We start from the raw sequence: 24194 nt of genomic DNA on the forward strand, positions 1-24194 counted from the left end.
AAATGGGGATAAAACCTAGCTCACAAGGTAATATAAATGTCAAATAAATTTCTATGAAAACACTATGTTATTACAAAGGAACTTTATGTATTCTTTGGGCATAATTTGGCCACAAGGAATTTCTTTCCGTTCCATTGCTTCTATGTTGGCCACATCGCCAAGCACCTCAGGACAAAAGATGTGCGCTCGGCTTGCACTAACTGGCCTTTCTCCTTCTGTTCAGTTTAACCTGCTGTTTGGATGCAGCATCTCTGACTACCGGACATTTTTCAGCTCAGCAGTGACTGTTGTTGGTCTCCTAATGGGAATTTCTCACCAAGAGGAGGTAAAAATAATAATTTGTTTCCTCACAGAATTCTATTTAATATATTGAACAAGGAAAATTAGGGGGGGTCCTTATGAAAACAGCCCCCTACTGTACACTGCACACTGGAAAAGGGGGAAAATTTCAGTCCTTTGCTCTTCTGCTTTATGGTACTGCCTGTGCATACAGCATTTACATGGCTGTTGCTTTCAGAAATCTGCCCTTTCCTACGCACTCAGTCCCTCCTTCCTCACTTCTTGTGTCCTTCATCTTATTGGCAAAGGACACTGGGCCGAAGCTTGTGCTCTTGTGCTTGGCCAGATTAACAAGATTCTCTGCTTCTCAATGGCCCCTTGAAAGTGCATTAACAGGGTAGGGTAAGTTGGTTCAACCCATGAAAGGCCAAGAAGGGGAGGACTGCTTGAGGCCAAGAATTTGAGACCAGCCTGGGCAACATAGTGAGACTTTGTCTCTACTAAAAATAAAAAATAAAAATTAGCCAGGTGGTGGCATGCATCTGTAGTCCTAGCCACTCAGGAGGCTGAGGAGAGAATCTTGTGACCCCAGGAGTTGGAGGCTGCAGTGAGCCATGATCATGCCACTGCACTCCAGACCCTATGTCTATTTAAAAAAAAAAAAAAAAAAAAAAAAAAAAAGAAAAGCCAGGTGCGGTGGCTCACGCCTGTAATCCCAACACTTTGGGAAGCCGAGGCCAGCAGATCACTTTTGAGGTCAGGAGTTCGAGACCAGCCTGGCCAACATGGTGAAACCCCGTGTCTAATAAAAATACAAAAATTAGCCAGGCGTGGTGGTGCACACCTGTAATCCCAGCTGCTCAGGAAGCTGATGCAGGAGAATCGCCTTAACCTGGGAGGCGGAGGTTGCAGTGAGCTGAGATTGTGCCACTGCACTCCAGCCTGGGCAAGAGAGTGAGACTGTGTCTCAAAAAAAAAAAAAAGGTGACATAATGGAAGTGACAAAGAATTAGGAAGGTACAGTTCTAAGAGAAACTGCGTTATTTCTGTTCAGTTAATAAATACTCACTTCAGAGAGCCTATTATTTCCTCCCAGGAACTACCAACAGAAATCCCTGCCTTCCTCCTCAACATATAAAGTAGGAAACCCAAATGAGGCACTGGACTCCAAACCCTAGTATGTAAAGGGTAGATATGATCAAGCAAGGAAAAACCTGCCATTTAAGCAGTGAAACTGGCAAGATTTTGATCACGGTTGATCATTCTGATGATCTAGAATTCCAAAGTTACTAATTAAAATAGGTAGGTTCAGTTTCTAATGTTGTATCTGCAGGGTCCGCTTCCACAGATTCAACCAATCCCAGAATGAAAATATTTGAAAGGTAACAATAAAAAATAACACACATCTTAAAATACAGTAGAAGAGTCAGGCATGGTAGCATGTATCTGTAGTTCCAGTTACTTAGGAGGCCAAAGTGAAAGATTGCTTGAGCTCAGGAGTGAGGATGCAATGAGCTATGATCATGCCACTGTCCTCTGAGCGAGACTGTCTCCCACAAAAAAACCACAAACCGGTATAACAACTATTTTACGTAGCAGTTACACTATAAAGTACTAGAGGTAATCTAAAGATTATTTCAAGCGTAAGAAAGATGTATATAGGCTTTATGCAAATACTCTGCCATTTTTAAAAAGGGACTTTCTGAGCCGGGCACAGTGGCTCACGCCTGTAATCCTAGCACTCTGGGAGGCCAAGGTGGGGCTGATCACTTGAGGTCAGGAGTTCAAGACCAGTCTGGCCAACATGGTGAAATCCTGTCTCTACTAAAATACAAAAATTAGCCAGGCATGGTGGTGGGAACCTGTAATCCCAGCCACTCAGGAGGCTGACTCAGGAGAATCGCTTGAACCTGGGAGGTGGAGGTTGCAGTGAGCCAAGATCATGCCACTGCACTCCAGCCTGGGTGAGAGCAAGATCATCCCCCACAAAAAAAAAAAAAAAAAAAAAAGTGGGGGAGAAGACACTTTAACCTTTAGGGAAGCTTGCAACTAAAAAAATAAAAATAAGGGACTTAAGCATCCTCAGATTTTGGTACCTGTGGGGGCCCTGGAGCCAATCTCTCTCAAATACTGAGGGACAACTGTAACTGCTATTTTGGCTGACTAGGCTGTGTTCTGTTGTGGTCCTAGCTCCAATAACTAGGGGATGAGCCTTTGCCACTGGAGCACTTTGTATCCTAAAGCTGTGAAGGAAGCAATCAGAATAACAAACTTTTGCCGACACCTCCTTTTGGGGATAAAAAAGGAACTTTTCTGCTTTGGATGTAATTGTACATAAAAATACAGTAAACATAAACATAAAAAAGTAAAAAACATTAAAAAACAGAGTAAACAAAAAATAAATAGTAAAATTGTACATAAAAATAAACTTATTGGAAATAACTCTTGTATCACAAACTCAGAGATTGCCCACATTATCTGGTTGACCTGAAATTGTTATAATAAGCATTTTTAAGTAGGTAACAGTTTGGTGCTTGAAAATATTTTGCCATATAGGAGATTTCCATCAGGGTGGCATTGATTGTAATCATCCCCTCGGTTGGGATATTTTTAAACAGTGCCCTAGTGGCAACAATGAATGGGCCAATACCAAGGGAAAATAAATACCATTTGTTGAAAAAGAACATCTAAATTTTAAACAATTTTTGTTATGGGAACCATTCCAATAAGCCCAGAACTTTTTATTTATGCAGAAAAGTAAAGAATGGCAGAACTCAATGCTTATACCTTTAAAAATGACAATGGAAAAAAAAATACTAAAAAGCCAGTTTTCTGTGGTCAACACGTTAACTTTTATGGGAATGCTCCTGTGTTTAGGGTTGTAGTTTCTTGATATGGCAGAGACAGTTTGCATTCTCATTTCTGGTATGCATTTATTCTTTCAATGTTTGCTTACCCCCCTTTTAGCTTCCATGATTAGATGTATTTTTTGCCAAAACTCATGTGACATTTGAATCATTTCCAATTCCACTGCAACTCACCTGTTTTCTTGTGAAAGCCCTGCAGTCACAATTATCTTAACCTCCTTAAAATCAGTCATTCCTGCTCTTCTGTCCATTTAAAAGTATTTTCCTTCTTAATATCTTTTGTCTCTCTGTTTCCTTCAGATAAGCTTTTCTTCTGATAAGATCCCAAATGTTAGCATATAGCTTATGTTTGTAAAGTATAAACTAAATTGTCAGTCACTCCAAGTGTTCTTATTGTTTTCCCAGGTTTTCGCTTTAGACCCAGTCCTGGGCACCTTTCTGATCCTCACCAGTGTCATCTTGATGGTACTTGTGGTAATTAATCTTTTCGTTTCGGCCATTCTCACGGCCTTTGGAAAAGAAAGAAAGTCGCTTAAGGTAGGTAACTAAAAGATAAACTAGCATGCTGTTATATCACTGGGAAAGCTCCACTGTAACTGCCCCTAAGATTACGGGCTGACATAATTTATAATGCACAGTATCATATTCCCTTTATTAGTTTCAAAAGCTCTGCCAGCTATCTTCCTAGGAAACCCAATTTATAAGACTACATAATATTCTATAGCCACTGTCCTATTAATAGTTGGCTCTCAACCATTAGTTAGTGGAAACACTCCAATGCCTGACTGCAAATTATTAAAGAAATAGTTATCTTTACATTTACTAATTTTTAAAAAATCTTTGGTACTTTTTTTACTCCAGTATTAGCAGTAATTTCAATTTTCTCACTTTTCTCTTTTTGTCTTCAATACTCAGAAAGAAGCTGCACTGATAGATATGCTGCTACAGAAGCTCTCAAATTTCTTAGGAATCAGTCGGCCCCAAAAAACCTCATCTGAGCAAGCAGCTGCAACAGCAATGAGCAGTGACACTGAAGCTTTAGATGAACTACCTTAATCCTGTTATCTCCTACTTGGCTTAGTATTTCTTAGCATTTCTTGGCATATTACTACTTATCTTTGCATGGCATAGCTTTAAAATTATAATATACTTTGTTTTTAATTCTGTAAGTTGGGACCAAGGGGATTTTGATTCCTAAGTTCTTATGGATCTTGGCACTGTCAAGACAGGATTAACAATGCAAGAATACTACGAGACAAACTACCTCTGCTGCCAAAGCAGCAAGTAACAGAACACTCACCACCCATGGCCCAGGATGGCTGCGGGAAATGAAGGAGTCAGAAGTGAGCTCACTGCAACTTACTAAAAATAAACATCCAAGGATGAGACATGGCAGATGCAGACCCCTGCCACTGAGGACGACCAAGCAAATTCACAGATGTTATCTGGGCTATCTAAATACAGAGATCAAAATGAGCTCTGCACTGCTCCAGGAATCCTGAAGGTAAGGGCTGGTTTACATGGATCACTTGGTTAAAATATTCTCCACTAAAATCCAGATTTATACTTCATCATCTGACCAAACAGTAGAGAAAGCAGGACACAGGATCTTTAACTTTATTAGCAGCTACTCAGCTACAGAATACAAACCAACTGAAAACATTAAAGAAAGGCTGCCTGAAACAAGTATGTACAGGTATACTACACAGAAGCAAAAGCTGTATCATCCAATCCCAAAGCCACCCCTGTGGGGAAGGATGACCTCAGCTATGGGGCAAAGGAGTAACAGAAGTTACGATATAAGAGTCCCATCCATCCAGGAAAGCAGTGAACAGCCGCATGGGCACGAAAAATTTATCTGAGATTAGTTTTAAAGGTTCCATGAATCAAAGTTTTCAAATGAAAACAGGTACCCCTCTTTTCCTGTAGGCTTTCCAGCTCACTACCCAAAAGACTTGAGTACTTCTATTAAGGCAGCTGGAAGCCCACCCTAGACTTGAATGGCAACTTGTCCTTTCTCTGCCAGTAATGCAATCCAACACAATATGCTACAGGGAAAACAGAATTTCCACGGTGCCGCCCCCTGGTACAAGGGAAACAGCACTCAAAGCAAAAGGCCACAGAGGGCTCCCTGAGAATCCAGTACAACTAAGCGAGGCCTTCAACTGTCGAGACAAACTTTGCAACTGGATCCTGGTGGGACAGTGCCCTGCAGCGAGGAGTACTGTATATGCCAATGAGAAGGCCCAGCTTCCAGGAACTGTTACAATGGTGTCCTGAGTCATTTTCTCTCGAGTGAGAAAACACACACCGTGGCCTTGATTCTCACTCACCACAATCCCCCTGTACAGAGGTGTTTGTTTCTAAGTCTGGAACCTCAACACGAGGCTGGGATGCTTCACGACGTGCTTTCTCCCACTGTCCAGCCATCTTTGGTGGTCTCCCCACAGTGCTTCCCCATCCTCCCACACTCCTGTGGAGGGACCATGGGACAGGCCAGGAGGAAACCTGGGATCACTGACAGGAAACGGACAAGCACAGCTGCCAGGAGCCAGATGCTCCGGCCTCAGTCTCCAGTTGTTAGGATCAACAGAGAACTAGAAAGCAGCAGAATCTGGAGGAGCAGGAAGAGAGCCCAGAGGAGGAGTGTTGTGCTGAGTGACGGTTAACAGATGAAACAGAATTTCATGGAGATTCTTTGTTACAAGGAGAAATTGCTCAGTCTCAACTCCCAGAACATGAAAGTTGCCTGGTTTAAGAGACCTATGTTTTCTTTTTCAGCTCTTCAAATCTCCGGGAAAGATCATCAAAGTCAATGTCTTCAGATGCTGAGGTGCTGGCACCAGCAGATGCAGTTGGTAGTGTGTCTGGCACAGATGGCAACTCTGGTAGGACAAAGTTGTCATAGTTATCCGCAGGTCTGGAAGGAAGCTTTGCAGAGGCTTCTGGCTTGGGTCCAGGACCTAATTAGGGCAAGGAGCACAACGTTACAAACATCAGAGAAATGATTCAGATCCCCTTTGGCAGTAAAAATAAAATGATCAAAATACAGGAGAAAACCTTAGTTCACGAACTTTTTTTTTTTTTTGAGACTGAGTCTCGCTCTGTCACTCAGGCTGGAGTGCAGTGGCATGATCTTGGCTCACTGCACCTCTGCCTCCTGGGTTCAAGCAATTCTCCTGCCTCAGACTCCTGAGTAGCTGGGATTACAGGCGCACACCACCACACCTGGCTAATTTTTGTATTTTTAGTAGAGACAGGGTTTCACCAGGTTGGCCAGGCTGGTCTTGAACTCCTGATCTCAAGTGATCCACACACCTCAGCCTCCCAAAGTGCTGGATTACAGGTGTGAGCCACCGCACCTGGCTAAAAATATGTTAATTCTGGAGGCTAATAAACACTTGAATGACAGTTAACATCTATATTTTCTAATTAGGGTTGAATCCTATGTGTTTTACTTTCCTGTGGTAAGAAAAAATTTAAGGGAAATCAAAGTGGGATACGTGGGGCCACATCCACAGAGCAATCGACTGTTCCCTTTCCATAAGATCTGCTCCTTTACCAACTAAGTCCAAGGAGTGATAATAGGATTCTGATAGAACAAACATTGCTTCCTTAAGAACCAACATTCTTTAGGGATTGGGGGCAAAGTTTTTTTAAAGGAATATAATGTCCAAGTTATTTGTTATAATAGTCTCATCTGTATTTCTAGTCTTCCATCTAGTATTTTATATTAAGATCACGCCCCCCACACACACACACCTACTGTGTTTCTAGATTCAGGAAAACTAAATTACAAAAAAATCAAAATAGTGCTCCGACTCTGGAGGAAAAGGCAGAGTTGACTGGCAATAAGGGAACTTTGAGGTAAGAGTAACGTTGTATACCTTGATCAGAGAGTGGAATTGTGTGTGTATACACTTAAAATGTATGGGTTTGCCGGGCGTGGTGGCTCACACCTGTAATCCCAGCACTTTGGGAGGCCGAGGTGGGCGGATCACAAGGTCAGGAAATCAAAACAATCCTGGCTAACACGGTGAAACCCCGTCTCTACTAAAAATACAAAAAAAAATTAGGCATGGTAGGAGACGCCTGTAGTCCCAGCTACTTGGGAGGTTGAGGCAGGAGAATGGCGTGAACCTGGGAGGCGGAGCTTGCAATGAGCCGAGATCACGCCACTGCATTTCAGCCTGGGTGACAGAGCAAGACTCTGCCTGAAAAAAAAAACTTGAGTTTTTTTTTAAATGTAAATTTTATCTCCATAAGACAACTGTCTAATATTATTTATATTCTTTTTAGACAGAGTCTCACTCTGTCGCCCAAGCTGGAGCGCAGTGGCATAATCTCGGTTCACTGCAACTTCCACCTCCCGGGTTCAAGAGATTCTTCTGCCTCAGCTTCCCGAGTAGCTGGGATTACAGGCGCCTGCCACCACGCCCAGCTAATTTGTGTATTTTTAGTAGAGACAGGGTTTCACCATGTTGACCAGCCTGGTCTTGAACACCTGACCTCAGGTGATCCACACACCTCGGCCTCCCAAGGTGCTGGGATTACAGGCATAAGCCACCGCACCCGGCCTCTAATTTTAAAAGTATTCTTCCCTCTGGTTTTTGCTGGTAGGTAGTATCTTAATTTTTGTTTTTTAAGACAGGGTCTCACTTTTGTCCCCCAGGCTGGAGTACAATGATAGCTCACTGTAACCTTGAACTCCTGGGCTAAGAACGCCTCTTGAGTAGCTGTGACCACAGGTCCACACCACCAAGCCCAGATGGGTTTTTTTTAATTTTTTGTGGAAACAAGGATCTTGCCCAGGCTGGTCTCAAACTCCTGGCCTCAAGTGATCCTCCTGCCTCAGCTTCTCAAAGTGCTTGGATTACAAAGGTGAATCACCACACCTGGCCAGTACTTTTTTAATTGAGTGGATAGCTACATGAACATGTTTGCTTTGTAAAATTCACTGAGCTGGCCGGGCACGGTGGCTCATGCCTGTAATCTCAGCACTTTGGGAGGCTGAGGCGGGCGGATCACGAGGTCAGGAGTTCAAGATCAGTCTGACCAACATGGTGAAACCCTGTCTCTACTAAAAATACACAAATTAGCTGGGTGTGGTGGTGTGTGCCTATAATCCCAGCTACTCAGGAGGCTGAGGCAGGAGAATAGCTTGAACCCGGGAGGCGGAGGTTGCAGTGAGCCAAGACTGTGCCACCGCACTCCAGCCTGGGCAACAGAGCAAGACTCTGTCTCAAAAAAAAAAATCGGCTGGGCACGGTGGCTCACGCCTGTAATCCAAGCACTTTGGGAGGTCAAGGCGGGCAGGTCACAAGGTCAGGGGATCGAGACCATCCTGGCTAACACAGTGAAACCCCGTCTCTACTAAAAAAACAAAAAAATTAGCCAGGCATGGTGGCAGGTGCCTGTAGTCCCAGCTACTCAGGAGGCTGAGGCAGGAGAATGGCGTGAACCCGGGAGGCGGAGCTTGCAGTGAGCCAAGATCACACCACTGCACTCCAGCCTGGACAACAGAGCAAGACTCCATCTCAAAAAAAAAAAAAATCACTGAGCTATCACTTAGGATTTGTACTTACTTTCTCCTCAACATCTCTTTAAGGCCCCAACTTAAAATTTGGTATTTTGAGGCACAATGGAAGTTGAAGCAGCAACAATATAAAGAAGTCAAGCATGACTGAAAAAACCAGAAGGATGAAAAAGAATAGTGACACCACTGACAAAGAGGGAACCTGGAAGCTTCTTTTGGGCTAGGGAAAATCTTTTATCTTTGGAAGCAGGATATCCTGAGTTCTATTTTAGCATTTGGGAAGAGAACAGGGCATGTAGATAAAATTCCATGGACATGGAAACAGTCTCTAAGGGAGGAACAATAATGAGAAAACAGCAGAGGGTTCAGCACTGAGCTCTGAAGGTTTCTGATTGATACTACTCACCAACAATCTGTGCAGAAGAGATATTCTTATCAGCATTAATGTCATCTACCTGAAACACAAAGATTGTTACCAGAGGAGACAGCAATAGCGTCACTGGAGAAAGTACTGGTGTTAGCCCCCTGTGTTTCCAAAAGCTAAGGTGCTCACCAAATGCAACAGAGCCTGTTCCAAAGAAACTGCCCCTGCATTTTTTCCAATCAGGTAGATACTATGTTGAACTCCTTTGATTTTAATTGAGACAGGGTCTCCTTCTGTCACCCAGGCTGGAATGCAGTGATACAATCACGGCTCACCACAGCCTCCACTTCCTGGGCTCCAGCCATTGCCCCGCCTCAGCCTCCTGCATAGCTGGGACCACAGGCATGAAGCACTATGCCTGGCCAATTTTTGTATTTTGGGTAGAGACAGGGTTTCGCCATGTTGCCCAGGCTGGTCTCGAACGCCTGCCTAAGCCTCCCAAAGTGCTGGGATTACAGGCGTGAGCCACCACGCCCAGACCCATGTTGAACTCTTAACTGCCAAGCAGAGAAAAAAAATCCTTACCATACTAAGACAATTTTAATGATACTTTCACCTTTGGGCAAAGGGAAAGCATTCTTGAATATATCTGTAGGAACCAAGTCCTCAAATACTGATGAAGATTTTCGACCTCGTTCCTACCAACAGCTGTGGGTTATGTGACGCATGCAAAACCAAAGCATAAGAAAAACTCAGGCCCAAGGTAGAACACATCAGCTACATATGGGAACCAAAGGAAAGAACAGAAAACAAGCTCAGGAACAGGAAGATCTTCCTAGATGAGTAATTTACATAGCAAATGCCACACCAATTTGTTTCTCAGTAAAATACTAGATGGAGACAGGTCTCAAAAGGCCTACGGTAACTGAAGAAACAAGGCTGGTCAAAAACAACCTGAACCACCTACAGTTCGAGGTATTATCATATTAGCTATTCATTAGCAAGTTTTAACTAGAATACTAAAATGTGAAATCGATGCTATCGGCCGACATGTAACTGGACATTTCTGATTAAGATCCATCTGGTCACTCTTCCTTTACATGTGTTGAGAACATATAGGACTAATATTTTAATAATTATGATACTTTAGCACCACAACTGTATCAGCTCAGTGTGATTATCTGCCTAGTCAGTCAAAACAACTGGTTAAGTGCCCTCATAGAGCACTACAACTTTCTAAGAAATCTGCAGTTCCTTCCTGATTCCTGGCTTAATTGCAGACAAAGCATTGCCACCAATGATACTGCCATCACCACCCACTCCCCATTTCCAGGGTAGTGTTATAAAGCAACACAAGAATCCCAAAGCAAAAATGATGACGGTACTAGGAGTTGATCAAAACTCTGCCTTCCCTGTGGTCATTATTTTGCTCGCTCTTCATGGCATTCACTCTCCTGTTGCTTATAAAAGAGGCTCAGGCACTTACAGATTCATACGATGGGGGAGTTGCTGGTATCTGAGGTGGATGAATAATGGGAAAGGCCTGATAAGTCCCCATTGGCAGTCCATTGAAATCTGACTGTAAGAGGAGAAAGGCAACATCAGAGACACTGCCTCCAGTTTGCAATCTCGAAGGTTTGGGTATGGAAAGGGAGAAAGAAATACATTTATATTCTCATACTAAATACATATAAATATTCAAGATCCTTAAAAATGCCCAAAAGGACCACATGTGGTCAGGATTCCAGATTTTTAAAGATCTATAGCCAAAGGCTATTCTTTAATTTAATCAAGTGCTTCAGTGTTTACAAGGGAAAACTCTAATGAGACTTTCTTACTAGCAATGACCATCTTATCTACAAAGGTTTTTCTGCCTGGTAATAATTGGTGGTTTATTCATTTGTGGAAAAAGCTACTAGTATGACTGTAACAGATCCCAAAGATATTCAGTAAACCTATATGAAAAGTGTTTTTCTAGCACCAACTCTACAGATTTTCCTACAGCTGAACTAAAAGACCTTCTCTGAATCCAATGATTTTTTTCCCCACAAGATGACTGCCAGCTAATACCAAATGTTCTTACTGCTAACGGCTCCTGACAACCTATGATTCCTGAGTGTGTTCACAGAGCCAACTTGTCATCTATAACATTTTCTAAAGCTTACATCCACATTTATGTATACTTACTGGTCCCTTTGGCAGTGGATATGAGAAAGGCGTATTTGCAGATGGCATAGGCATGGGCATGGGCATTGGCACCGTTCCCTCAGGTCCACCAACTGGTGCTGTGAAGCCACCACCCCCTCCTCTTCCAGGGCCTCCTTTCTTCACATCATCTGTGAATCCAACATCAATAAGATCTGTCTCTACCCCAGGAGGAGCTTCTGCCTGAGAAAAAAAGAGAAACCCAGGTCATTAACCCATGTCCAAGGCCAGGTTCCCCAGAAAGCGGAGTCTGAGATGGAGATTAGCATAAAGCAAGTTTACTGGAGTGCTTCTGAGATCAACACCTGTGGGGGGGGAAAAAAGGTAGAGTTAGGTGGAAGGAGAAGTTGGGCTGCAACACTGTCACAACAAAGGCCTCAGCCAATTCCCCAATGACTTCTGTAGCTGGAATGGACCTGATGGTGTTTCCAACTGTGGGTAATAGGGATGTCTGAGCAGTACACACCAAAGCATCCACCACACCCCACTGACCTTAACTGGTGGATGATTTTTTTTTTTTGAGACGGAGTCTCACTGTCGCCCAGGCTGGAGTGCAGTGGCGCAATCTTGGCTCACTGCAAGCTCTTCCACCTCCTGGGTTCACACCATTCTCCTGCCTCAGCCTCCCGAGTAGCTGGGATTACAGGTGCCCACCACCACACCCGGCTAATTTTTTGTATTTTTAGTAGAGATGGGGTTTCACTGTGTTAGCCAGGATTGTCTCGATCTCCAGACCTCGTGATCCGCCCGCCTTGGCCTCCCAAAGTGCTGGGATTACAGGCATGAGCCACCGCACCTGGCCAACTGGTGGATGATTTTTTATCCCTGTATCCTCAGCTTTCTGTGCACTATCAGACACATGGTGGGTACCCAATAAATGTTTCAGGAACTGTTTGGGTCTTGGGGCATTTCTTGCTATCAACAGGAGGTTTCTCAATTACTGAAGTTCACCAAAAAGTAGCAATAATACTGCCATTTTACATTTGTATCAAGGTTTCGACCTTCTCAAAGTGTTGTCATTCATCTAATTCCTTAAGTACCTTGTGAGATATGCAGGCACATTTATTGTCAAAAAGGTACTAACTGGACAAAGGCTTAAACTCACACAAATTTAAGTTAGTGCAAAGAATATGTTTTTTTTGTTGTTTTTTCCAAAGAAGGTCATACCTACATCTCATTTTTCTTTGTATTCTGGGATAAACTTACCATGACCACAGAGTCAGGTTCATAGGGTACATTGTAATTCTTCGCAATTTCAATCAGGTATCTCTCCACCAGGATTTTGGGTGGGGCTTCCACACTCAGCTTGTGCATTAGCTGTAAGTAAAAAGACCCAGGGCTAAGATGGATCTATACCAACCAGCCTAATCCTCACCTCACTATGTGAAGTTAGCTCCTCTCATTTTACAGGTAATATTGAGGGAAAAAAAGGTTCAGAGCAGTTAAATGATTTTTTTCAAGAGTCACAAGACACATCAGAGGACCCAAGTCTCTCACATTCTCATTACACATGACCCAGATGCTGGCAAAAGACGATACTGCTGCCTTCCACAGTTCAATTCATCCACCCTTCTCCCCACCTCACTTCCAACCTTCACAAATGACACGAGGCATACAAAGTGGGGAAGTGGAGTCAGGAATGACAGTAACCAGAGGAACTGGACAGGTGTAAGGATTGGACCACACTGCCAGCCACACAGCTGTCCTCCTCGCCCCACTATGAAAGATGAAACCCCATACTGAGCCATACAGTGGTACCCACTAGAATTGCCACAGGCAGTACAATGAACTGCTCCCACACACTGCCTTCATGTTTACCAAGTATGTTCATTACCCTGTCATTCACAGTTCCAATCTGGTTGGTCCTACATAGCTTGCCATATTCCTTGCTATACTTGGCACACAGCTGATCAGCAACCTAAAAAGAAAAAGGACAGCAAATAAAAATAGAGACCACTTCAACAGACTGCTTTAAGCTTCTTGCTGGCAACAGCAAACACGCGTCTATTACAAGATTTCCAAAACACTGGACTGGAGTCTGCAAAACATTAAGGGGTACACATTAATCCACTATTTGTTCATCCATCCATCCATCCATCCATCCAATGAGCAGCACTCAAGTGCCAAACACTATCATGAGTATTATACGATACAAATAAAATGAACAAAACAGATACTGTTCCTACTCTTATAGAGTCTTACATTAATCAAATTGTAAAGTTTCCTCTTCAAAATTTCCCTTGTTAAAGAATAAATCATAAGTGTTAGAAATAAGTTTCTTTTAAAAGACTAACTTCCTTCAAGCCTCCTTGCTTTGTGCTAATAACTCTTTGTTAAGCTGTATCCTATGTAGCTGTTAAATACAAGAAATACATTCTATGTCCTTGTACTTTAACCAAGATATCTGTGCTAGACGTGCTCACAGGCATGTCCCAGCTCGCAGCCTATGCCCCTTCCTTATTTGGGAATGTTAGTGGCTTTTCTAAGTCTTCTCATAAGCAACTTCCTCTTTTCCTTTGTTCTCCCTTGCATACATCTATTTTAAAAAGTTTTAAAACCTTTAGCCAAACGGGTGTAGCCCAGTCTGTGAGGTCCAGTTCCAGCCAATGGAATCAGGACACAGCAGTAGGGTCCAGATGTGTAGGATATAAATATTTTTACCCCCTTTGTTCAGTGTGCTTTCGCCATTGTTCCATCTGCGAGGAGCACTCTTTCTGCAGAAGGTAAAAAATTGCCTTGCTGAAATAAATTTATATTGGAGTGCTATTTCTTTGTGGCACTGGGGAACAAGCATTTCTAACAAAATAATCACACAGATAAAGGTACAACTGAAGCTACAATAAGTGATACCAAGGGAAGGTGCACCATGCTATCACCAGCTTCTAACAGCAGAATCAAATCTGATCAGAAGAGTCAAGTAAGGCTTCCTGAAGGAAGTGATGCTTTGCTGAGATTTAAAGGATGACTAAGGCCAGGCATCGTGGCTCATGCCTGTAATCCCAACACTTTGTGAGGCTGAGGCAGGCTGATCACTTGAGTTCAGGTGTTCAAGACCAGCCTGGGCAACATAACAAAACCCTAGTCTCTATTTTTAAAAGATACAAAAATTAGCTGGGCATGGTGGCACGCACCTCTTGTCTCAGCTACTCAGGGGGCTGAGGTGGGAGGATGATCAGTTGAGCCCAGGAAGCCGAGGCTGCAGTGAGGCAAGATCGTGCACTGCACTCCAGCCTGGGTGACAGATCAAGACCCTGTCTCAAATAATAAATTAAAGGATGACTAGGAGTTAACTAAATAGGGAAGGAAGCGCATTCCAGGAAAAGAAAACAGCAGTGCAAAGGCCTCTGGTAGAAACAAACATGGTCAGTTCTCAAGCCTGCTATCAGCCAGTGAGCTCACTCTAGTGCAGAGGCCAAGGAGCGTGGTGGGAAATGAAAAAGGCAGGTGGGAGCCAGACAATGCAGGACCATGTAGGCCGTATCAGGGAGTTTTGTTTCTATCACAAGAGCAACAGAAAGCTACTAATGGGCTTTAAAGCAAGAGGTCGTGACAGGATCAGAGCTGTATTTTGGACAAAACCCTCAGGTGGTTCTGATGGCATGGTGAATAGATTAAAGAAGCCAAAGTAGGAATAGGAAGAATATTCAAGAAGCTACTCTCTTTTCCAGACAGGAAACGATAGTAGCATTGGACCAGAGTGGTCCCAACATTCCAGAAGCCCAGTAGGAGAGTTCTCACTGTTCATTATGAAGACTTTCAGGGGTAACTGACACCTATGATATAAATGGCATTTGTCTTTTATGGTTTTTGTTTTGGCTGGTTTATACTACACAGAGATTTTTTTATTCACATTAATTTATCACTCTGTTTATGGCTTTTGAGTTTTGTAACATATTTAAGCCTTTTCCAAAATTAATTTTAAAAGAGTATAGAAGAGACCAAAAACGGCTGAACGTGGTGGCTCACGCCTGTAATCCCAACACTCTGGGAGGCCGAGGTGGGTGGATCACAAGGTCAGGAGTTCAAGACCAGCCTGCCTGGTCAACATGATGAAACCCCGTCTCTACTAAAAATACAAAAAATTAGCTGGGCGTGGTGGCGGGCGCCTGTAATTCCAGCTACTCAGGATGATGAGGCAGAAGAATCGCTTGAACCCAGGAGGCAGAGGTTGCAGTGAGCCAAAATTGTACCACTGCACTCCAGCCCAGGCGACAGTGCAAGACTCCATCTCAAAAAAGAAAAAAAAGTCTACATAAGAATCAGTTGCCTCTACTGTCCCTCTTCTCTGCCCACAAAACTCAATTACTATCCCTGGTACCCTATTGGACTATCGGAGGTTTACTCTGGGGGGAGTAAACTAAAGGGACTCGAGTCTACACACAGGAGACAACAGTGATACTTACAACAGAAGAATTAAGTGTAAGTCTTCTATATATCAAATACATTTTTGGCTTCCTTCTCCACTGGGCTCTCAGAAATGCTGGCAGCCAGCTTATACACTCGACAGAAGATAGGAGGATTCTGGAGAAAACGACCAACCCAAGGAAAGATGACTAGTTCCTCACAGTCTGGAATTCCTCCAAATAAGAGCTTAGCCAGATCACTCAGCAATGCAGGCATCTGGCAGTAAAAACCCACCCACGCACACGAGGTTCCAATCTCCTTTTTAGTGCCTCACTCTTAAATGTAAACCGACAGCCAAGGACCACTAAATCTTTGGAAAAGCCTCTACTATAAAACTAAGAAATAGGAAAAATGAACTTGAGAGAAACAAACATGACAGAAGTTTAAAAATAAACTATAATTAATATCCTCAGAGACTTAGAAAACATTGTAACCATGAAACAAACCATAAAAAATATTCAGAGAATTAAAAAGAGCTCTTGAAAAAACCTAGAAAACAAGGAAATCTCAGTAGATGGGTTGAGAGAGAAGAATGAGACAGTCTCCTAGGAAATAAAACAGAAAGGCAAAGATGTAGAAAATAGAAAACAACACAACTGAATTTGTATCCTAGGAGTCAGTACCATATCCACGTTGTGATGTGCAATTTTCTAGTTAATGTCTGTCTCTTCTGCTGGACTCTCAGCTACAGGAGTATGGCTGGTGCCATATTTTGTTCACCACTGTTACCCCCAGCACTTACATAGCTCATACAATTAATTTAATAAATATTTGTGGAATTAATAAAAGCAAAAACATCTGTCACCTTAATGTTATTTTAACTTTACTGGTTTACAGTTGTATAAGAACTTTTCTATTTGCATAGAGTTAAATAACATTAAGACAAAACTGGAGATACACAAAACTTTGCTCCTTAAAAAAACTGCTCAAGTTTGCAAAATGCTGTTCTATTCTAGGATATAAGGCTGAAAAGGAGAAACAAATTTATAAAACCTATTTCAAAAGCAACATAAGAATGGTACAAAATATCTGGTCAAATCAGCAGAAGTAACATATTAACCAACATTTCTAACAATATGAAAAGCTACAGACATCACTGAAACTACTTGTACTCACTATTTTCAACTCAGCCACTTCTGACTGGAGTCGAGGAGCAGCCCAGATCAATGTAGACACAGATTCAGCCAGACCAGAATCTAGTTCCCTAATCAAGGAAAAAAATTAATATAACATTCTTTAAAACAAACCAACAAAATCCTAGCTTTTGTTTCATACACTTTATAGCCTCCGAAGCTATTCTGTGAATCTCACTAGATTCTCACAATAACTCTAGGCTTCTAGCCATTTTCATGATCTTATTTTACTTTTGGAGGAACTCAAAACTACGGAACAAGCCCAAAGCCATGAAGTCAGAAAATGGTCGAGCCAAGATTCAAACTTAGGCTTCTCAGTTTCAGATTCTGTATTTCCTTTTTAACAGGACTTTCAGCACCTGTTGGGAAGCAGATCCTTGGGCAAGTGAAACAGTCCCTTAATGCAGAAAGAGATCATATTACTCCTTTCTCAAATTCCAGAAGTGATTTAGGTCTCTGAATCAAAATATCTTACTTCATAGACTGGATAAGGCCAAACCGAGCCAGCAGCAGGTCACAGTACAGCTCCAGGATCTCCATGGCCTCCACAAGGTAGTCTTCCCGGATAATGTGCTCCACACGGATCCGAGCTCGTTCATCTTTCCCAGCAGCCAGATAGTCAGCAATCTCCTTCCTTGCTTTCTGGGCCAGTTCCGCTAAGACACAAATCCCACTCCAATCTCACGGCCATAGAGCACTTGCATCTGGCCTACAGGCCAATCTCCCCACAACAGGAAGAACTGGGTGTTTCTACTATATCCTAGCTCCTCTCCTTTAGCAAATCTAATCCCATCCCCTCTACTGTAGAATATGCTACTCTGTCTAGGTGAGAAAACATAGCTCATGTGGCTTGACATTTCCAACTCGAGTCAGGTGACCTAATGCCACAACAACAGAGTATGTCCCTTTCTCTGCAAAAAAGGTACTCAGTCTAAAAGTCACAAAGGGCAGAAATGCATCCAAAGCTTAAAAGATATGATCCCAGGGCGGGCATGGTAGCTCACGCCTGTAATCCTAGCACTTTGGGAGGCCAAGGCAGGCGGATGAGTTTGAGGTCATGAGTGCAAGACCAGCCTGGCCAACGTGGTGAAATCCCGTCTCTACTAAAAACATGAAAATTAGCCAGGTGTGCCCCATCTGGGAAGGGAGGAGCACCTCTGCCCGGCCGCCACACCGTCTGGGAAGTGAGGAGCGCCTCTGCCTGGCTGCCCCATCTGGGAAGGGAGGAGCACCTCTGCCCGGCCGCCACACCGTCTGGGAAGTGAGGAGCGCCTCTGCCTGGCTGCCCCATCTGGGAAGGGAGGAGCACCTCTGCCCGGCCGCCACACCGTCTGGGAAGTGAGGAGCGCCTCTGCCTGGTCGCCCCGTCTAGGAGGTGAGGAGCGCCTCTGCCCGGCCGCCCAGTCTGGGAAGTGAGGAGCGCCTCTGCCCGGCCGCCCTGTCTGGGAGGTGAGGAGCGCCTCTGCCTGGCCGCCACCCCATCTGGGAGGAAGTGAGGAGCGTCTCTGCCCGGCCGCCCCGTCTGGGAAGTGAGGAGCGCCTCTGCCCGGCCGCCCCCTCTGGGAAGTGAGGAGCGCCTCTGCTCGGCCGCCCCCTCTGGGAAGTGAGGAGCGCCTCTGCTCGGCCGCCCCGTCGGGGAAGTGAGGAGCGCCTCTGCCCGGCCGCCCCGTCTGGGAGGTGAGGAGCGCCTCTGCCCGGCTGCCACCCGGTCTGGGAGGAACTGAGGAGCGCCTCTGCCCGGGCGGCCCCGTCTGGGAAGCGAGGGGCGCCTCTGCCCAGCCGCCCTGTCTGGGAGGTGAGGAGCGCCTCTGCCCGGCTGCCCTGTCTGGGAGGTGTACCCAACAGCTCCGAAGAGACAGCGACCATCGGGAGTGGGCCATGAGGACGATGGCGGTTTTGTTGAAGAGAAGGGGAGGAAGTGTGGGGAAAGGAAGGAGAGATCAGATTGTTGCTGTGTCTGTGTAGAAAGGGGTGGGCATAGGAGACTCCATTTTGTTCTGACTAGGAGAAATTCTTCTGCCTTGGGATGCTGTTGATCTATGGCCTTTCCCCCAGCCCCCTGCTCTCTGAAACATGTGCTGTGTCAACTCAGGGTTAAATGGATTAAGGGTGGTGCAAGATGTGCTTTGTTAAACAGATGCTTGAAGGCAGCATGCTCTTTAAGAGTCATCACCACTCCCTAATCTCAAGTACTCAGGGGCACAAACACTGCAGAAGGCCGCAGGGTCCTCTGCCTAGGAAAACCAGAGACCTTTGTTCATGTGTTTATCTCCTGACCTTCTCTCCACTATTATCCTATGACCCTGCCATATCCCCCTCTCCGAGAAACACCCAAGAATGATCAATAAATACTTCAGAAATAAAAAAAAAAAAAAAAAAAAAAAAAAAAAAAAAGAAAATTAGCCAGGTGTGGTGGCACACACCTGTTAATCCCAGCTACTCGGGAGACTGAGGCACAAGAATTGCTTGAACCCAGGAGGTGGAGGTTGCAGTGAGCAGAGATCACAGCACTGCACTCCATCCTGGGCGACAGAATGAGACCCTGTCTCAACAAAAACAACAAAAAAAAAGATATGATTCCTAAGACTTCATAGTACTGGCCTGAAAGACCCATTACTGGGGTGCTAGTATCCAGTGATTTATTTTTGGGGAAAAAAAGTACACTACTCACTTTTCTTTTTCTCCAATAGTTTAAGGCGATTTATGACTAATCTCAAATTCACTCTTAAGCGCTCAGCTTTAAATCCAGAGCCCAGCATGCTGTGCTGTTCCTCCTAGAAACAGAAGAAACACAATGACTATTTTCAAGTCAACATTAGTTCAGGAACTAACACCTCTTAGGGGTGAATCATGTGAAACAAAAACAGAGTGTTTTTCTAATACAGGAAAATGACATGATCTAATTCACATTTTTTACAGATTGTTTTGGCTGTTGTAAAGAAAACTGACTGGGGAAGGATAATACCGGAAGCAGGAAGACCAATGGGAAGGCTATTATCATCCAGACAAGAGATGGTAATAGCTCAGATTAGGGTGGTTAGCAGTGTCAGCAACTGGATTTGAAATCTACTTTAAAGGCACAGCTGAAAGAATTTGGTGACAGATGAAATTAATACCTAGATATTGGCATGGGGGTGGTGTGATAAAAAGATTAAAGCAGAAGGGCTCCCTGCTTCTCCCAAAAAAATCTCAACAGGGATGGCAATGGGGAAAGATGATCAAATTTAGACCCATAATTGAAACTATTTCATCTTAACTCCCCAAATCCTGCCAACAAGTCTCAGTTTTTGGGGAAAAGCTAGTACCCAAGAGTACAGAAATATCATTGACATCTACTCACGTACAGAGTTACACAAAGGGGTGAAAAGTCCAAGAAAAAAACTGCTCTACAAAATTCTACAACAGAAGGCTCTTTACCAGGAATTTCACTGAATAGCAATTACAGTCAACAAAACCACCCCTCCTCTACCCGCAAGACTTTAGGGTATACCACTGTGCACTGACCACTGTGCATTCTATTTCAAAACAGCACAATTTCTATTTCTCTAAATTTAAATTCTGGACTCAAACTTAAAAACATGTAATACCCAAACAAAAGATAGGTCAAACAAAGTAACTGAAGAACAGACAAATCAAAAGAGCACCCAAGAAAGAAAGAGCAGTAGGAATAGTACTTGTCTACTAGTGAATTAACCACTAATAAAAAACATCAGATGTGTTTTCCTTTTGTAAAATTGCCCCCAAAAGCCTTTACCCTACATTTAAGAATTAACCTAAGTCCCAGGTTAAAATGGGGCTTTTATGTCATCAAGTATCTGGAATCCAGTAATTAAATTATGTTCAATCCATGCAATAAGTATTTACTGATTACACGTATGTGAGACACTGGCTTGATGGAGATAAAAAGCATAAATTAAGGTACAGTCCTGGCTGGGTGCAGTGGCTCACATCTGTAATCCTAGCACTTTGGGAGGCCGAGGTGGGCAGATCATGAAGTCAGGAGATGGAGACCATCCTGGCCAACATGGTGAAACCCCATCTCTACTAAAAATACAAAAAAAATTAGCTGGGCGTGGTGACGCACACCTGTAGTCCCAGCTACTCGGGAGGCTGAGACAGGAGAATCGCTTGAACCCAGGAGGTGGAGGTTGCAGTGAGCCAAGATCGTGCACTCCAGCCTGGGGAAGGAGCAAGACTGTCTCAAAAAAAAAAACAAAAAAACAAAAACCAAAAAACGGTACAACCCCTGTCCTCAAAAGAACCTGTATTCTACTGGAAAAACAACAAACAAACAACAAAAACCGGCCGGGCACAGTGGCTCACGCCTGTTATCCCAGCACTTTGGGAGGCCTAGGTGGGCAGATCACCTGAGGTCAGGACTTCGAGATCAGCCTGACCAACACGGAGAAACCCCATCTCTACTAAAAATACAAAATTAGCCAGGCGTGGTGGCGCGTGCCTGTAATCCCAGCTATTCGGGAGGCTGAGGCAGGAGAATTGCTTTAACCCAGGAGGCGGAGTTTGCAGTGAGCTGAGATCACACCATTGCACTCCAGCCTGGGCAACAAGAGTGAAACTCCGTATCCAAAAATAAAAAGCTAAATAGTAGGGTGTGAGTGTGGTGGCTCATGTCTGTAATCCCAGCGCTCTGGGAGGCCAACGTGGGAAGATTGCTTGAGCCCATGAGTTCAAGACCAGCCTAGGCAACATGGAGAAACCCCATCTTTACAAAAAATACAAAAATTAGCCGGGCGTGGTGGCATGCACCTGTGGTCCCAGCTACTCGGGAGGCTGAGCCGGGAGGATTGCTGGAGTCCCAGAAGCAGAGGCTGTGGTGAGCCGAGATCACACCACAGTATAAAACCAAGAGCTAATTGCATGTAAATGACTCCTATAACTCAATAACAACAATGTGATTAAAAACTGGGCAAAACACTTGAAGATATTTCTCCAAAAATTATATACAAATGGTCAACAAGCATATCAAAAGTGCCAATATCATTAATCTCTAGAGAAAGGCAAAATGAAATCACAATGAGATACCACCTCACACCCATTAGGATGGCTACTATCAAAAAAAAAAAAAAAAGAAAATTTCAAGTACTGATGAGGCTGTGGAGAAAATGGAACCCTTGTGCACTGTTGGTGGGATTGCAAAATGGTATAACCATTATGGAAAGACAGTATGGCAGTTCCTCAAAAAATTAAAATTAAAAATGGAACTACCACATAATCTAGAAATCCCACTTCTGGTATATATCCAAAAGAACTGAAAGCAGAACTTTAAAGAGCTATTTGCGTACCTATGTTCCCAGCAGCATTATTCACAATGGCCAAGAGGTGGAGGCAACCCAAATGGCCACTGAGGGATGCACGGATAAACAAAATGTGGTCTACACATACAACAGAGTACTAATCAGCCTTAGAAAGGAAATCCTACCCATCACATGCTACAACATGGATGAACTTTGAGGACATCATGGTAAGTGAAATAAGCCAGTCATGAAAAACAAATACTGTAAGATTCTACTTTTGTGAGGTATCTACAATTCAGAGGAACAGAAAGTAGAATGGTGGTTACCAGGGTCCGGGAGTGGGGGAAATAGGGAATTGTTTAATGAGTACAGAGTTTCAGTTTTGAAAGATGAAAAGTTTATGGAGATCTGTTGCACAACGATGTGAGTACACACTACTTAACTCTACACTTAAAAACGGGTAAGTTGGTAAATTCTGTCATGTTGCCATGTGTTCTTCACCACAGTTAAATTTTTAATTCTCAAAAGCTAAAATAAAACTATTAACATAGGATAAACATAAAAGAATAATTTAGGCCGGGTGCAGTGGCTCACGCCTGTAATCCCAGTACTTTGGGAGGCCGAGGTGGGCAGATCACGAAGTCAGGAGATCGAGACCATCCTGGCTAACACGGTGAAACCCTGTCTCTACTAAAAATACAAAAAATTAGCTGGGCGTGGTGGTGGGCGCCTGTAGTCCCAGCTACTCGGGAAGCTGAGGCAGGAGAATGGCGTGAACCCAGGAGGCGGAGCTTGCAGTAAGCTGAGACCGCACCACTGCACTCCAGCCTGGGCGACAGAGCAAGATTCCGTCTCAAAAAAAAAAAAAATTTATAATGGAGACAGAACAGGCCTTTTTAAGAAGAGACATAAAATTATTTTGTATGGAAAAATTACTTAAACTATAAAAAAATTAAAAGGTAAGCAATATTTGGGGGGAAATCTGCAATGGAGATTATTCTAAACTTGATCATGATGATGAGTGAGAAAACTGGTGCATTCTCAAACTCCTACTGGAAATGTAAATTGGCACCACCTCTCAAGATCACTCTTTCAAACTTCCAAGTTTGGCCGGGAGTAGTGGCTCACACCTGTAATCCCAACACTTTGGGAGGCAGAGACTTGAGCTCAGGAGTGAGACCAGCCTGGGCAACATGGTGAAAGTCCAACTGTACCAAAACTACAAAAATTCGCCAAGGCATGGTGGTGCGAGCCTGTAGTTCCAGCTACTCGGGAGGCAGGAGTGGGAGGATCACTGGAGTGTGGGAAGTCGAGGCTAAGGTGAGCCATGACTGTGCCACCGCACTCCAGCCTGGGCAACAGAGCAAGACCCTGTCTCAAAAAAAAAAAAAAAAAAAAAAAAAAATTCGAAGTTTAAATGTCTATCCTGAAGAACAGTTCACATTCCCATGTATACAGAGGGGAACATACAATGATAAAAAATCATCTAAATTCCAACAATTAGAAACTGATTAAATTAAGACACATCTATTTTATGGGATACATGGCAGTAGTTTTGTTGTTTTTTTTTTTTTGGTGTTTTGTTTGTTTGTTTTTGAGACAGTCTTCACTTTGTCGCCCAGGCTGGAGTGCGGTGCTGTGATCTTAGCTCACTGCAACCCTGCCTCCCAAGTTCAAGCAATTCTCTTGCCTCAGCCTCTGGAGTGTCTGGGATTACAGGCGTGAACCACCACACCTGGCTGATATTTGTATAGCAATAGTTTTTTTTTTAAAAAAAGGTAACGTAGCATTCTAAAACATTTTAGCACAAAGCAAGCACTCAGATAATAACTGCCGAACAAATGAAAGGGAGGAGCTCCAAAATGTGTTACTTTTATTGTTTGTTTTTGATAAGAGTCTCACTCTCGCCCAGGCTGGAGTGCAGTGGCGCAATCACGGCTCACTGCAACCTCTGCCTCCTGGGTTCAAGCTATTCTCCTGCCTCAGCCTCCCAAGTAATTGCGATTATAGGCACCCGCCACCACACCTAGCTAATTTTTTGTATTTTTAGTAGAGATGGGGTTTCACCATGTTGGACATGCTGGTCTTGAACTCCTGACCTCAAGTGATCCACCAACCTCAGCCTCCCAATGTTTTTTTTGTTTGTTTTTA

At 43.7% G+C, this 24194-nt stretch overlaps 2 protein-coding genes across 5 annotated transcripts in view; one reads left to right on the forward strand and one right to left on the reverse strand.

The window, feature by feature from the left end:
* PKD1L3 (polycystin 1 like 3, transient receptor potential channel interacting) overlaps positions 1-4983 on the forward strand; it is a 79327-nt gene extending 74344 nt beyond the window's left edge. Inside the window, 3 exon segments of the mRNA XM_063654293.1 lie at positions 224-325; positions 3552-3683; positions 4062-4983. Of these exon segments, the coding sequence (XP_063510363.1) occupies positions 224-325; positions 3552-3683; positions 4062-4202 (375 nt within the window). The 3' untranslated portion in view covers positions 4203-4983.
* IST1 (IST1 factor associated with ESCRT-III) overlaps positions 4750-24194 on the reverse strand; it is a 34913-nt gene continuing 15468 nt past the window's right edge. For 2 of the 4 annotated variants that reach the window (XM_063653962.1, XM_054453244.2), the window contains 9 exons: positions 19460-19562; positions 17264-17444; positions 16772-16859; positions 13086-13169; positions 12458-12568; positions 11234-11434; positions 10533-10625; positions 9089-9137; positions 4750-6109 (listed from right to left, as the gene is read on the reverse strand). In XM_063653962.1, the coding sequence (XP_063510032.1) occupies positions 5910-6109; positions 9089-9137; positions 10533-10625; positions 11234-11434; positions 12458-12568; positions 13086-13169; positions 16772-16859; positions 17264-17444; positions 19460-19547 (1095 nt within the window). In that variant the 5' untranslated portion in view covers positions 19548-19562 and the 3' untranslated portion in view covers positions 4750-5909. Of the gene's footprint in view, positions 6110-9088; positions 9138-10532; positions 10626-11233; positions 11435-12457; positions 12569-13085; positions 13170-16771; positions 16860-17263; positions 17445-19459; positions 19587-24194 lie in introns of all 4 variants that reach the window. The other 2 variants (XM_063653963.1, XM_063653964.1) reach the window with 2 other exon arrangements.

The sequence above is a fragment of the Pongo pygmaeus genome, chromosome 18 (genome assembly GCF_028885625.2).
Source record: "Pongo pygmaeus isolate AG05252 chromosome 18, NHGRI_mPonPyg2-v2.0_pri, whole genome shotgun sequence".
Classification (NCBI taxonomy): domain Eukaryota; kingdom Metazoa; phylum Chordata; class Mammalia; order Primates; family Hominidae; genus Pongo; species Pongo pygmaeus.